The 16,302-nt window shown below is 43.7% G+C and overlaps 1 protein-coding gene across 2 annotated transcripts in view; it reads right to left on the bottom strand.

The window, feature by feature from the left end:
- Positions 1-16,015, bottom strand: part of LOC139804416 (receptor-type tyrosine-protein phosphatase eta-like) — a 61,813-nt gene extending 45,798 nt beyond the window's left edge. The window contains exon 1 of one of the 2 annotated variants that reach the window (XM_071761655.1): positions 15,776-16,015. In XM_071761655.1, coding sequence (XP_071617756.1) covers positions 15,776-15,844 — 69 coding nt within the window. In that variant the 5' untranslated portion in view covers positions 15,845-16,015. The remainder of the gene's footprint in view (positions 1-15,775) is intronic. The other variant, XM_071761656.1, reaches the window with a different exon arrangement.
- Between the last annotated feature and the right edge of the window lie 287 nt (positions 16,016-16,302).

Raw genomic sequence — 16,302 nt, 5'->3', positions numbered from 1 at the left:
AGAAAAGGTCAGCGGAAAGGGAGAAAATGCTGCTGCACAACAGCCCCAGTGAGGAACAGCATTGCACTCTTTGTCCAAGTTTCTGATTTTATCAGATTATGCCACAGTGTTAACATTGTTTATGGCCCTATTTTGTGTCTGTGAATCACCCTCTCCCAGAGACTCTTCCTCCACCCCAGTTTATAAATAGCACCATATACAGAATGGAGTTTGTGAAGCAAAGGAGACTTGCTGAAACAAAATAATGTATATTGAGCTGACAAAAAAATCTTTCAAAAGCCTTTCTCGATTATTTATAGTGCTGGCTAGACAGGCAAGATTCCCACATTTTGTAAACCCTGTAGGTCAGTATCTCCATTGCTCACTCACAAACAATTCTGCTAATAAAAATAAAAAAACAAAACAATCCCTCTGGTTACAACTGAACTTATTCCCCAGCACTCTGCTTCTTGGCACATGCCAAGAAAGACTTTAAAATAAACAATATTATGTGGTTTCCCTATTTGAAGGCAACGTATGCCTGGACCACAATAAGATAACATAATGTTATTTATATATCTGGAGATATTCAGACTTTGCAACCAACCTTCTGGAGCTCTACTGGCACAAGATAAATGACTTTCTAGCATATCATGGACTTAAATTTCTATGGGTTGTATTTTTATAGCAAAATTTGTCCTCAACTTCAAGTATAGAGCCTATCAATGTTTTGGTTTGTTTTTTTTTTTAATCCTCTCTGTTTTCCAGCAACCCTTTGCTTTCAGTGGGAAGCTCAGTGCTATCATCCAGATAAGAAGGCAGACAATGAGATGTGTGACCAGCAGCTTCAGGGCACAGTTTCCCAGAGCCTGAATGCACTTGACACCTTGGTGAGCCAACATATAACCAGCAGTAGCCCCTGGGACCCAAAGAAACACAGCCTGGGTACTAAGGAAACTGAAATTCCACATTAGATGGGTTGGTTGTAAAGTGAGCTGCCAGGTTCTGTTATGCCAAGGAAGAGCCTTAATGTTGGTGCTGAACTCATCCTATCTTTCCATCCCCAAACCTGGAAGTATTTGCAACAGATCAACCTAAAAACAGAGCAGGATCTAGAGCAGACACACAGCAGCCTGGCCAGGGACTGCTGAGCTCATAAATGACACTTGCAAATGTACATCCCCCAGTGTCCCCTCCAGTTCCCCTGCCCTGAGTACCAGGCAACCACACCAACACCAGAGATGCTGGGCCTGGAAGAAGCCCTTGTTTTTTCCACTGCTGCCAGAGATTTGGGTACACAAAATGCCTGTGAAAAGACATCCTGCCCAGATCAATTTAAAAGAAACAGATCAGTCACTGAAATAACACCAGCAGCATGTTCTATTGATAAAATTCCTTGTAAGTGCCTAAGGTGAAAACATTCAAGTACTTCTCTATTCAATTCACCAATTTTTTCCCTGCAATAAGTCACATGGTTATTTGTCAAGCTAATGGTTCCTTACACGGTTGTGGAAGTTAAAATCTGCTATAACAAAGCTCCTCTTAAACACAAAGGATGAGTAAAACAATGCATTCAAATACTCATTTCAGGAACAGTTAAATGTATTAATCTCGTGGTTCCTTTTTGTAGACTCAACAAAAATCAACTATTTATAATTTTAATAAAAAAGGAAAATACCAGTGCCTGGAAAATATCACAGTAAGTCTGGACATCATTTAAGCCAAGTACAGATTTTTATTTTTTTTTTTTTTTAATTCTCCTACTGCTTATCTCAAGGCACAGCTCCTTTTCCTTTAGCCTCTTTCAAACAATACTTGATACTAAACAAATAAAACTAAATACCAAAATAAATTATTTCTCGCTGAAAACTCATTTCTTCTCTGTTCTCTATTTACAAACACATACACAATGTTTGTATCCACAGTCACACAGCTATACACACTTGTGTATACATGAGCTGGCTAAGGCTCCTGGCAGTATTTTATTATCTTAGTCCTATTGCTGGCCAGCAATAAACATGATTTGCTGGCAGAAACAGAAAACTAGAGTGGGGTCCTCTTGCAATTAGACAACAGCCCTGAAATTCAGAAAGCCTGAGCAGTGTGTTCCTGCAGCACTTCAGACCCTCTTGCCTTGCTCTCCACAGGAATGGAAGCTTTCCCAGGGAGAGCTCAATACCTTGAACTTCATTATCCCTCTGAAATACTCACCAAAGGACTTCCAGAAGGAATATTTCACTTACCATAACCTCTTTCCATATAAAGGACATGTTACCAAAGATTGGGGTTGTAAACATGGCTGCTCAACAGAGGGAACTGTGAGATCATAAAATAGGAGCATGAGGTGGTAACAAATGATGGGGATCTCCCACATAATTTCTAATTTATGTACACAAAGGGGAAACAACTCCCTGTCAGGGAGGAAAGAGAAATTTAATTAGAGCTAACTGAGAAGTGATGCATATGGTTCTCAGGAATTTTTGCTTTCAATTAAAACACTCTCCTCCTCATATGCAAACTAAATAAATACAAATTAGACCAACTTACTTTGTGACATGTATATGCAAAAAAGAGGACAAACACACAACAGAAAATTTAGGTGGAAGCTGCACTGTATATCACATGCAATTACAAACCAAGGTCTGCAACAAGCACTATTTTGTCACTATACTACACTGGCATTTATTCCTCCCCATCATCACTGCATGTCACTATCTGTTTCCCCCACACTACTAAAACCCATCCCACCCACATACCTAAAATTTGACTTGAGGTGTGGGCAGAAAAGAAAAAGGGGAGAAAAAGTTATAAAGAACAGAACTGAATTTAAGAAATAGACTTTTAAAAAGAGAAAACATACTCTGAAGTTTCATTTTGATAAAAATGCTAAATGATTAAACCAGCCATGTTTTCAAAGTAATAAATCAGGGAACAGTGCAAACGATAGGACAATGAGGAAAGGACTGCAATCAAAATGACTGACAAATTGCAATTATGATGAAGCAGATAAGACTTTAAACTGGATAGATTTGTTTCAGAAATGAGAAGATTGCTATGAGAAAGCCCACACTTACATTACAAAACCTCAAAGATTTTACAGAATGGATGCAGCTTTCACCTGCTTTGAGTTGTAGCAGGATTATTTGACCCAGAGAAGAGAGAATTTAGGGAGGAAATGTGGCACTGGGCTGTGGCACAGCTCTGCCAGGGCAGCCCCTCTGCTTTCACCAAAGCATCAGCACAGTGAGAGCTACAGCTGAGGACACTCACCACTCACACACAAGCTGCTCTAAAATGAAAAGAGGGGCACACACTTCTTAGCAAAGCTGCACAGGGACATCCTCCATCTTCATTGCACAATGAAGCTTCTCCAACAGCTCCCTCTTGATGAAGGGGCTGGCACTGAGCAAAGGCAGCTCAACATGGGGAGGGGGAGCACAGTGTGCTGCCCCCATCCTTGGGAAAGGGGCAGATCAGAGTCAAGCAAGCAGCTTTCATTCCAACATCTTCTGGCTTTTAGGAGATGGATTTTGCAGCCGTGGAAATGTTCCCTAAATACAGACTGTGTGTTTGCACATGGACATGCTTATAACAACACATATTCAGACGTTTCAGAACAGACACTGCCTTCCTTTTCATGTTCACAACAACAAGCAAGGCAACCCCACTTTCAGCTAGGGAGCTTTGAGGAATACCCTGAAGTACAGAAGCAAAGAGTAATACCTATCACATCCTCCCCTCACCAGCAGTACCCACAGAGACTGGAGGCTTTGCCACTGAGTGGTGCAGCAGATGAATCAGACAGACTCACTTCTCCTTAAGCTCTCAGATGACTGTGGATTTGACTGTCAGCAGACATCAATTATCATCCCCTCAGTGTAAGCAGCATACAGCTGGTAACCTCATGCTGCAAGAGTCTGCAGGTTCAATGCCAGCTACCCAGAAATGCCTTCTATCACTGCTAGGCAGTGTTCAAACCAGGGGGGACAGTGTCACATTATCACAGCTGTCAAGTGTGCAAAGGTCTGTGTGTGGGAGTGAATTTTACCGCTCTCTCATTTCAGGAAGGGATGTCTCATCCCAGGAGACTCTAATTAAAAAGGAGGAGGAGGACTGGTCCATTTGGGAGATAAATAAGGTTCAGCTCTAGGTAATGAAACAGGACATGCTTGGGCACTGCTTCAACAGTTGATACACTTAATGTAGGCTGCAGCAGCCTTGTTCCTCTTGCACACTGTTTACTCATGACCCTCCCACAACAATTTACTTTCTTTTCTTTAGAAACTTGTCTTAGCTTTCAGAGATGGACATGATGAAAGAATGTTTACACCTTAAACTCAACCAGCCTCTCAACGCTTGCTTTTCCACGTCCTCCTCAGCTGTACCACAAACTTTTCTCATCTAGCTCCCTTCATTGCATTAAAGCAGGCATGGGAACACCTCAAATTTGAGTCCTCCAACATCACCCAATACCTCCAAACCACAGAATGCCCACAGGACCAGGCACTGGGCTATGGGACATCCAGAAACAAACTGTGGGGTTTCTTCCTTACCAAAAAAGAAGCGTTGGCTGTGCAACCAAAGGCAAGTCAGGTTTGTTTCAGTTATGTACAATACACACAGTTTGGAATCTGAAAAGCCCAATGGCAGCCACTTACAAAGCAGACACTTCACCAGCGTGCTGATTTTTGCACCAATTTAACAGGTATTATCTTCAGCACTAATTTCTCAACAGGCTCTGCACAGCCATGTACCATCCCTTTGGAAGGTACCATCCCTTTGGAAGGTGCTCCCTAGCACCCTGATCTGTTCCACTGCCCCTGCTTTGCTCCAAGTAGCTATTTCACAGCTCAGATTTGCTCCAGGACACACTGAACATCCAGGATGAAATTTGCTGTCCCACTAAATGCCTGCCAAGGTTTTGTACTGTCTCAGTCACACTCCTACCACTTTTTCCTGAGCACTCAAGTGCTTACCACAGGGTGCCCTGTGTCTAGAGGTGAATGTGTAACTCACAGCACAAGAAACCCTTCCCCAGCTGTGCCTGATGTAAGGAATGCCTTTCCTATCTACAAACCCGCCAAGAATTAACCAATTCACTTGGAGAAGAAAGGGACAAGACTTCACAACGCAGCTTTTGTCTGATTTATAACCCATTCATGACCAAAAAGGAATACTGTATTCACAAAACTGAGGATGCTGTGCAAGGGAAGCTTTTTTCCCTTCCAGCTTTTTGATACAGTTTGTGAGCATAAGTGAATCCTGGTACAGACAGATGTAGTGGGGCACTGTGTTGACTTATATGTGCACCTGGTGACTGAGAAAGATTTTTTTATCAAGCCATTGCCAGGGGTCCTAACCCCATCAAGATGCTTTAGCACTACCCATGTGAAATGCACAATGTCCCGTGGTATTTACACCCTGCAGGCTGCAAAACACAACCAGTGCAACAAGGGGTAGGAAGGTGTGAAGGGAAGGTGTGAGGGGCAGCAGGTGAGCAGCTCCTGGGTCTGCAGAGAAATCTTGACAGCACAACCTACTGCAAGTCCTAAAACTTCTCAGTCATTAACTCAGTCTTCAAAACTTCAGAAGGATTTCACAAGTCTTACAGTTGGAAGATGGAGAAGCAAACATCTGGCTTCAGAAGCACAAAAAGTAAGAGGCCTTTGCTCAAAATGGAAACTGAAGTTCAGCAGTATCTTATCTCCTGTCTTTCCACACATTTCTACCAGAGGAGATGACATTCAGCTGAACAGTTTTCACTGCATTTCTCAGATTAACGTAGCTGGAATTAATTTGTATGCAATCTGAAGGCAGTAGTGACAAATACCACATGTAGCAATGACTCCAAATGAGTCTGCACATCAGATACCTGCTTTCTTTTTCATGTCCCTTTTTTTTTTTTAAAAAAAAAAAAAAAATCGTTCACAAGAGAGCAGAAACAGCCAGGGCAGCCAATCTGCAAGAAGTGCAGAGGACTCATCATCTGCTGTAACTGGTCTTTGGCAGAGCTGGGCATTACAACTTACTGGCCTTCTTACCTTGAAGAGGGGCTGGCAAATAAATAGCAGGCAGCAATTGTGTCAGTTGTCAGGAATAGCTTTACATTTAGGCACAGGAAGAATCAGTGCACACACTGCTTACAAGCTCAGTCATAGATCCACTGCACAGAGTTTTGCACATATGGATAACCTGTGGGGCACAGCAAAGGTTATCAGAAATGAGCTTCTGCCTGGTAACAACACAGCTGACAGGGAACTGGTTTGCTAGGATCCAGCAGAAGAGTTCTGTGAATTAGCTGCAGCTGGAGTAACAACAGTACCTTCCTGCAAGTCAAAAAACAAGTGCAACTGAATGAAAAGAAGAAAGATGGGGTTTTTTATAGGCTGCTCAAACTTTCAGAAATTTAGAAAGGAACTATTTTATTTGTACCTCATAGATGAGGTCCTAATCAATTTCACCATAAAAAGAACTAGGCTCCATCCCCAGGAGATCATTGGGATGGAGAAAAAGGAGAAGTATGCTTTGCAGTAAATGATTTGCAGCTCTGGTTACCTTCTGCTTACTCCTCCTGCAGCATTTTGGTTTGCACACAGAACGAGAAAACAGCAGATACATTTGGAAGTATGAAGACTGAGTCAGAAGACAATGGCTAAATACCAGTTAAACCACACACCATAGGTCTGCCTTGTAGGACAGGGAAATGAGTGCTGACCCCTCGGGGCTGCTCCCAGTGCAGGATTCACCTTCAAATATTTGCTGCTGGCTGAGCTCAGCACACACACTCTCACCGGCAGTGTCAGTACTTGGCAAAACATTGCAGGAAAGAAAGTAAGATAGTCTAAAAGAGAACAATAAACTAATTATATGCTTTAATCATCAAAAGCTGATGAGGGGAATTTTTTTCTTTTTTTAAAGCAGGTTATATGATTCTGAATAAAAGTTAAGGAAATAGCTGGGGTTTTTTCAAGAATTTTAAGCTTTCAATTTCATGACTATAGAGAGCTAAAGATCAGCTTGCTTAATGTGGATGTTTTACTATGTATGCATTGCAGAGATCAGAAGTTACACTGTCACAGAGCAAGCAGCATACACTCACAATAAAAGCACAGAAGTAATTAAACTTTCATTACATAGTTTCAAACCCACATAAAAATATGTTGTGTCAAGGTATTTCTATTTTAGATGGACTTCCTTTCAGCGTTAATGAAAAGTCATTACAGCTGGAAAAAGAGACTACAGGAAGATAAAAATGGACTGAAGTGGTGCTGGAGAAGACTGGCCAGTAAAGTCTTGTGAAGAGACAGCTAAACATACCAACATCTCACCTGTAACTGTTCATCTGGAGGAGATGCCAGTTTCCAAATGGATTCAACACACAGAATAAATCTCTATTTTAAAATCTGCTTCTGTTAGCAGGCTGCCTTTTTTTATTAATAACTCTCTCCTAGGAATTTTAACATCTCCAGTGCAAGTCTTTGCTAAGTTACAAAGGAAAGTTCTCTTTCCTTTAATAGGGACAAAGGAGAGATTTATTATATACATACAATTACCTGCATTGTTATGGAGATTAAAGGACAAAGGGCCAACAGATTTAATTCCAGATCTTACAGACTTGTCCTTTCCCATAATTATGATTTAAAATTGGATTTCAGTTAACACTCTCACATTACCAATACCTACCAATTCTTTGCATGTACTTAGAGACAGCTGCAATTGTTTTAACATGGAGGCAGCAATACATTTAAATGATCATAGAATAATAGAAATATCATTCAAGTAAACACATTCAACTAAATAGTACCAATTAAGTGCAGTTTTTCAACTGGTTGTAAGAAGAGACTTATACCTAGTACAAAGTTCATTAGAAATAACTGCCTAGTCTATTAGTCACTTAAGAAAAAAAAAAAATCCAAGACAAACTTTGACAAAAATCTTTCCATTTTTGTCTTCCACCTGAGAAATATTTCTAGAAATGAGATTTTTGAACCGCTGAGAGGTACAGAAACAAACAAAAAGTATTTTCATTTTCAGATTCCAATGCTGCCCTTCTATCTCATGTGAGACTATGTCACCCTTTTTTTCAGCTGTCAGACACAACATTTACTGGAAACTCTTGAGTTTAGGCCCCTGTCTGTGGTGTCCACAGCACACCAGGTAAGAAGGTCAGAACCTCAAAGCTGGGCTGCTTATTTCCCCCATGCTGTCCAGCTGCACAGAACCAGACTCTAGAGATGAATTCCCCTCAAAGAATTACACAAACTGAACCAAAGATAATGAAGTTCCCCAAAGAAGGAGCCTTTTCATTTTTTCCTTTTTGCAGTTAGTTGAAGATAAACACTTACAAACACTGTGGGAAGGAAACTGTGGCTATACTTCTTTTATTTCTGCTTCACAAAGAAAAAATATAAATCCAGAGAAGGTGAAGCCATCGAAGACCTCAGCTGACTGGACACAGCATACTTTGCAAAAAAATTGCATCAAAATTCACCAGAACAAATATGTTTTATATTGGAATTGAACTCCAAATCTCAGAAGAGGCTGATTCTGCAAGAAGACTGAAAGAACACAAGAACTTAGAAAGCATAATTCATGTAGGAGGATATTCATGAGCTGTCAATTCTCAAAATTCCAAATTTGGTTATAAATAGGTGATTATATTATGTGCAGTGTTAAGAAGGCATTAGAATTCCCATACCTGCTTTCACTGGAGAAAAATAACTTAAGACAACACAATTTGATGACCACAAAGGACACTACCAATTCATCACCACTCATTTTATTTCCCTCTCAGTTTGAGGCATTTATAAGCAGATAAAGTTCCTGCAGAACCAGAGAAAAAAATGAGCATAATCACAAAAAGTGGAGAACCCTAAGCTCCCTTACAATTTTGCATATGTAAATTTGCAAGGCACCTTTTTTTTCCCCTTCATGCTGGTTCTCTTAGAAAATCATGTTTTAGTGTTTAAAAAGTACACTGAAACCATGGCATGCCTCATATTGTAATAAAACCATTGGCAAGGCTGAGTCAGTCTCTTCTGGTGGTTCCACACTGCTATTTTCACTGCAGTGAAATCACTGATGTGCATTTCATCTGTGTCCCAGAGGGTAATAATGGAAGCCCTTCTTTCTCAGCCACATCTTGGTCTCAGAGAGAGGTCATTTGTCCCAAATCCCTACAAGCACAGGAGGCTGGTCCTCCTTCCAACCAGGCTTTTCTTCCTGTTTCAGATGTCACTAGTGGTGGAAGTGCCTTCTAGTTTCAGCTGGACACTATTTATGGCTCCAGCAGCCTCCCTGCTCTTTCCACTTCCAAACTCATCAGCCACTTTGCACAGAGAGAAGAGGCAGAGCAAGTTGAGGCAAATAAAGACAAAGATGCAATCCCTCTTACTATGAATTCCAGCAGCAGCTAATAAATCATCTGTCCTTGAGCTGACACAGGCTGCGGCCAGATGAATGAAGTGCCAGACTAAATCAAGTCTCACTGTTTTCCCCTTTGTTCCTCTGTATCGTGACATCTTTGGCAAAATTAATTACAGAGTTTCAAGGGAATGCTCTGGGAATTGGTTGGCTGAGACACTTTGGGCCTGAGGAAACCCTGGGAAGGACAGGCAATAGGAAAAAGGAACCTCCATTTATCTGCAGGGATTTCTGTCACTGCAAGCACAAGAACCAAAGGAAGGCAGCAGGAAGCTGTCACAGGCTCTGGTACCACAGATGGTCCCTGCTTTACTGCTCCAAAATGAAGGTGCACCTTTCTCTGGCTGCCCCATCCTTTGCAGAATCCTCCTGTCTCAGGAGGCAATAGAGAGGTCCCAAGCCTCTGGCTGGGCACCCACCTGCCCCTATGCAGGGCTTTCTCCTTATTTCCAGGGACAGAGTTGGCAGAAATTGTCATTTGAAAATGAGGAGTCAAAAGCAGATGTGTAGAAACAGAATTGCCCGTGGTGACCTGCTCATGTCTTTATTTAAGAAAACAAGGAAGTTAATAAAAATGCTGTATCTTAATAGAATCCAAGGGCACAAGAGGAAATAGTGAAAATTCAATCTAAGTTCCACCACAACGTGGAATGCAGAAACAAAAGTCGCTGCCATTCCTGTGAGAAAACACCCTCCCCAGCCATCTCCCACAGCAGAGCTGAGCCACCAGTAAGCACAGCTACAGCCATAATTTCAGAAACTTGGCTAGGAGTCTTCACAGAAGTACGTAGAGTCCCCTATCCTACCACCCATCCACCAAGATGTCTTAAAACCATGAATGATTCATCTCAATACATTCTATTTAAAAAAATTAAAATAATAATAAAAAATTTTAAAACACATCCCATGGAACTAACCCAGGCAGAAGCTTTTAAATTTGAATTTAAAGCTGTCAGAACATGCACACCTATGATCCCCCAGTGACAGGCTGGTGTTCTACAAAGCTGATTTGCACAAAAACCCCTCTTTAGTGAGCACTCCTATTCAGGCTGGGTTCAACCCACCTCCTTGCAAGGTGGCAGACAAAAAAAAAAAAAAAAAATCCTAACAAAACACAGCCAAAAAAATTGAGGAATTAATCTGAGAGTGCACCTAATCACCAAGCCAGCTGTGTTTTATCTACAAACTATAAAATCCTAACAAGAAAAAACTCCAGACACGTAAATCCCTCCCCTCATCTGGGCTGTGAAGGGAGAGAGGGCTCCAGAACCTTTGGGCTCAGAAGACACTCATTCCTAGAGCCAGGACCAGATGTCACCCTCACCCTTTCTCATCAGGCTTCCATCCAGCACGGATCTACTGAGTCTGCACCTGCTTACCAGGCTACATTAGGCAGACTGCAATTTACAATAAAGCTCCAGACCCAATGTTCAAGTCTTTATTGGATGATTTTGTAGCCTCAGACCCAGAAACTTCTTAAATGGGAGAAATAAAGGTGAAGTTAACAAATTATTCTTTATATTCAATCCCTGGCCCATATGGTGTACAGTAAACAAGAAAACACCACTACAGCACACAGATGGCATTCTCCTGCATACCACAAAACCAAACTAATAATAAAAAAAATAAACCCCATAAAGTCTTTCCAACAAACAGAACACCCAACCCAACATTTAAAAAGGTCATTTAAAGCCTAAAGTAGAATCCCAGATGCAACACACGACCAACCAGTGACACACTAAAAAAAAAAAAAAAAAAAAAAAAAAGCCAAGATTAGTTGCAGACCCCACAGGTCTGGTACCACAGCAGACACCAACACCATTCCTTCCTCTGTTTGTAGCTGTAGGTGCAATTTCCTCTATTGACACATAGTTAAAAGCCTGGTTTCCTTTTCTCTCATTACATTTCTACATGTGGAGAAAGAGGCTTTCAAATATGGTCCTAGGTGCCTCTGATAAACCAGAGTGTGAAAAGAGTGATGGGTGAACCACACTGTTTCTACTGCCAAGGGATTCTTCCAGTTTCCTGGGGAGGGCAGGAAAATAACCTTAACTACACTCAGTGATGTGCCTAACACTAATATTTATCATTTATGGAAACAATGTGTGCTGGCCTGCCCTATGAATGGCACAGAAGATACCTGAAGAGGCCATGTCCATTCTTTGCAGAATACCTTTCCCACTTAATCTTGGATTTTCTCCTGAATTTTTGGGTTAATTGTTAGGTTGTGCAGCTACATTTGGGAACAGCTGGAAAGCACTTAGAGAAAAGCCTTGATGCAGCCTTCCAGAGCAGTGAATTTGTTCTGTCCTATTCCTGTACCTGTCTGATCACTCTTGCCCCACCAGCACCTCTCTCCTCCTGCTCTCCATTACCTCCACCTCTTTTTAGCATTTTTGACCTACATTTAGTTATCTTTTTTCTTCCACAAAAAAATTCCTCCCCTCCCCAGTCATCTTCCACTGAATGCTAATTTCCTACTGAAAGTTAATTTCCTACTGATGGCTTCATTTAAGGAAAGGTTCTCCTTCACTCTCTCCTTCCTCCCTAGCATACCTACATACCTCTGTCTATTAGAGAAAATTCACCCAGCTCCTCTGACACCACCAGTGACCTTTCATGATGTTCAAGGTACTATTTACATTCAAATTTTGGAGTCTCACTAGAAGCAGTCACAACCAGATGAGCAGCCTCTGTTCCAATAGCTTTCCTCTCCTGTGCTCACATCAGTAATCTTCTTGCAAGCAAGCAAGCAAAAAAATGACACGAGACAGGCTTTGTATCTAGAAACATCAAATTCCCAGTTCCCAACTACTCTCTAACATTATTGAAATGCTCACTTTACACTGTAATTCTAGTACAAGGAAGGAAATGCATAAATTAAAATTATATAGATTATGCCCTACACAATAAACAACCAAAGATTTTTAAACAGTAGCAATTTCTCTCTTTTCATATTTAGAAACTCCAACCAAAAAAATTTACATGCCATGGCAATCCTCAACAAAGTCTTCATGTAGCTCACATAATTCAGGAAGTACTAATAATAGCCTGGCTGTTTGCACAGACAACATTTCTACTGTGGGCCTGAATTCTGATCTCAAACATGCAGAAGAAGATATTTTGTTGTGTGTTGCTGGCTGGAGACTGAGATTCAAGTGGGAATCTTGCAATGTGCAGTCAGCCTATGCAGCTAAGGAAGGGCTACACACACCCCTGCCCAACATCTAATACTGCAGAAGGTGTTCACAATGTGAGCTCTTGTAACAGAGATGAAGAAGCACATTAAATTAACCCGTGTTGCAGTTTTGAACAAACCTGAAAGCCTTTTCATTTCAGCATCAGCTGTCAGTCACTACAGAAAAATAATTTGTATATTTCTACGCTCCTCCAACACAAACAAACTTGGTTCAGAGCCACAGCTTCTCTCTGTGGTCTGTGCTGCTAAGTCCAGTTCTCCTCAGGCCTGCAGAGCAGTGATGCCCACAGCTGTGTTCCTAATGGGGGTCATTAAAGGTTTTATTCCTGAAGTGTATTTACAGGAGCAGCAAGGGAGCCTCACATTTCTCAAGCTCCAGTCTTTTTAAAAACTCTGAATGAGCTATATGTAGACCTATGTCACTAAGTATTTGCAAAATACTTCTGTTATGGTAATTACTTTTATTTTAATTAATGGTAATTACTTTTATTTTTCTTTCATGTGCTGAAGAATACCCAGCATGGTTTTTTTCAAATTTGGAGTACCATACAAGGGGAGAATCACTAAGGATGATCAACGTTGACAAAGCTATAGAAGAAATTAACTGACATGCAATGAACACACATGGCAAGCCCACATTATAGGTATTATGGTGCTTCATCTAAACTCCTCAGTTAGAAATTCAGAGCAGTAATTACATAATTATCCATATATGAGACTTGCACAGTATCTACAAGAGTTCTACACATGGATTAAGTTGTAAGAACACACTATCAGGTCCACATAAAAGGTGTTTATAACTCTAATCACCAAAACAAGCACATAAACACTGGAGTTTGTCAATTTCTCTTGAGTAGTAGACGTAATGTTGTCATATCACTAATATGGTTATTCTCAAGTCACTAGCTCCCATTAAGAGCAGAAAGGTTTGTTTTTAACAACTCAAACCTTGTCCAATATGTTGTAATTCATGAAAAATAAGGAAGAGGCTTATGCCTGAGTAAAAGACACCACAGAAAGATCATATGCCTGTCACACCACCCAGGAGCTGCCATGACACAGCCATTCCACAGCTCGGATGCTTCCCAGCCCTTGTGTTTGGGCTGACAATGCTGTCTGTGTTAGAAGCACTGTTCCTTCCCCAGCCCCACAGTCATCTGAAAGGCAACATGAAGGCCAGATCCAGCCAAGAGCCACTTCCACCAGACTCACTGCCTTTCCCCTCGTGGGCCATCAGGGAGACTGTAGACAAGAGGCAACAGTTCTTTCTGTCTATGCACAAAGTCCAGCTCATGCTACGTGCCCAACAGTCTTGCCAGCTGCTGCCAGCTTCTTACACCAACTAAATACCTCAACCAGGTAGTCCCAGGCTATGTCTTACTACCTGCACATGCACACACTACAAACAACACTGGCCAACGCTGAAACCTGCCTTAACCTGTGCAAAGAACCCACCACAAAAAGTAAAACTCTTCCCCCTTAGAGATTTTTAATGGGCAAGGCCATGTGAACACTACTGGGAAGATGTAACAAGACTGCTGTGGTTAGAGCAAGCACTTCCTCCAAGCAAGGCTTTATTCTGCATCCTTATTGCTGGCATTAAAGGGCTACATAAATATAATACACTTTTCTCATAGGAGTTATCCCCCCTCCCTGCCATAAGTGGCCACACTGGAATTCAGTGATTTCAAAGGAGAGGACTATTTGCAGAATCACACCCCCAGTGAGGACTCTGTTTACACCCTATTCCTCTAAGGAAAAAGCTCTTAAGAGGCCTTTTTCAACCCCCAGTAGATCACACAAACGTTCCCAGAGCTCAAACCTGCAGAAGGTGCTGACCAGCACCAGTTGAATGGAGACTTCCTTGCATCAGCCTTCACATTCACTGGTGCACCTAAAGTACTTAGACTCCTGGGTCAGTCTTGGCTTTTATTCAGAAGAAATTTTGAAACCTAGGCTTTCTACAACAGCAAACAGATGGAACAAAACATGGTAAGGTGCCCCAAACCAAATGAGACACAAAGGGAAGAAGCAGCAAAGATTTACTACAATAGTCAGAGGCTTTAATCACAAGCTGGTGCCAAAGTACGATAAGGAAGCAACATTTAAAAACCTAAAGCAGTGGTCTAGTTTCACTCTGCAGCTCTCAGGGTGGGACTGAAACCTAAGCCAGGTGCATTTGTCAGCAGATTACTGAGCACCTTAGTCCATACCAACACATGTTCATGCTTCTGTAGCAGAAACTGTAGAGGCAGAAGCCAAGAAGGTATGCCTGGAAGCAAAAGTTCAGCAAGCCCCAAGACATTAGTTTGGAGCAGTCACAAAGTTCTACAAGAATACAAGGACTATCAGCTGGGAGAGACACAAGGTGAAAGCCTAAGTCTATGCCAGCACACGATGAATGAACGGGTCACTTGGCAAATGACTTAGATTTACATCACTGAAAGGTGTTCTTGGAAGAGCACCCTGCAACATGCTCAGAGAGGCTTGAAACGCAAGTGTGCTGGCAGAGGCCTCCTGCTGACCCGCAGCCCTACACAGCCAGTTCTGCTCCCTCCACACCACGGCAGGATTTTTCCGTGAAAACTCCACAGCGTTCCCGAAGGCGGTAACCCAGCAGGTGATGTGCAACACCAGGACGGGCGATGTGCAGAGAACCTATTACTGATTAACCAGCGGCGACGAGACGAGGGCAGGCGACAATACACAGTGGGGTGACCAGAGCCATTCCTGTTCTACCTAAGGTGGCTTTTAAAGAGGCAAACAAACAACCGGGGCTGCCTCACGCCCCGAAAGGAGCCACGCGGCTGTACCACACCGTCACACTCCCACCACCACCCCGCCGGTGCCGACCGGGCGATATTCAGACGCCCAGAGGACAGGTGGAGAGCACCGGGGGAGGCCGAGGCCCCGAGGATCCCGGCAGCGGCCACCCCAGGTGAGCGCCGCCTCCACCGGGCCGCGCCTCTCCCCGCAGCCTCCCCGGGCGGCACCGGAGGAACCTCTGCAGGACAAAGCCCGAGCCGCGGCCGCGCACCTGCCCCGCCGGCCGCTCGCCTCCGCGCGGGGCAACCGGCACCGCCGCCGGGAAGGCTCCGGGCGGGGGCAGGTGCGGTGGCCGCGGCGCGGCTGACCTCCCGCCGCATACTCCGTCCCCCCGAGCCGCGGTCTTACCTCGGCCAGCAGCAGCAGCGGCAGCAGCAGGCAGGGCAGGGGTAGAGGCAGCAGCAGCAGCCGCCTCATGGTGGCGGAGAGCGCTCCCCGCTGCGCGCACAGCAGCTCAGCCCGACACCGCCTCCCCCAGAGACATGGCCGGGCTGCGAGCCCCGCACCGCCCGGCGTCCCACCCCTTCACCGCCCTCACAGGCGGCGGCACTCGGCCCTCCCGCCGCTCCCTCTAGCGCTCCCCGACTGGAAAGGCGGAGGGCTGGAGCCGCGGGGAAAGCCCTGCGCGGGGCGGAGTGAGGGGGCGAGCGGAACAGCCGTCCGGGAGAGGGCCGGTCCCAGTCGGTCACCTCCCTCCGCCGGCTCTGCCGCCAGCCCCTCGCCCAGGGCTTCAATGGCCGTCTTACAGCAGGCGCCGGGGCCGCTGCTGGCGCTTCCCGGCGTTCTTCCGCCTTGTCTGACATCTCCCCCTCCTCCGCCGGGCGAGGAAGCGGCTCACGCCGAAAGTTTCGCGCGGAGAAAGCGGCGCCGCGACC

Source organism: Heliangelus exortis, chromosome 18 (genome assembly GCF_036169615.1).
Source record: "Heliangelus exortis chromosome 18, bHelExo1.hap1, whole genome shotgun sequence".
Lineage (NCBI taxonomy): Eukaryota > Metazoa > Chordata > Aves > Apodiformes > Trochilidae > Heliangelus > Heliangelus exortis.
This window is presented reverse-complemented; position numbering and strand designations above follow the sequence as displayed.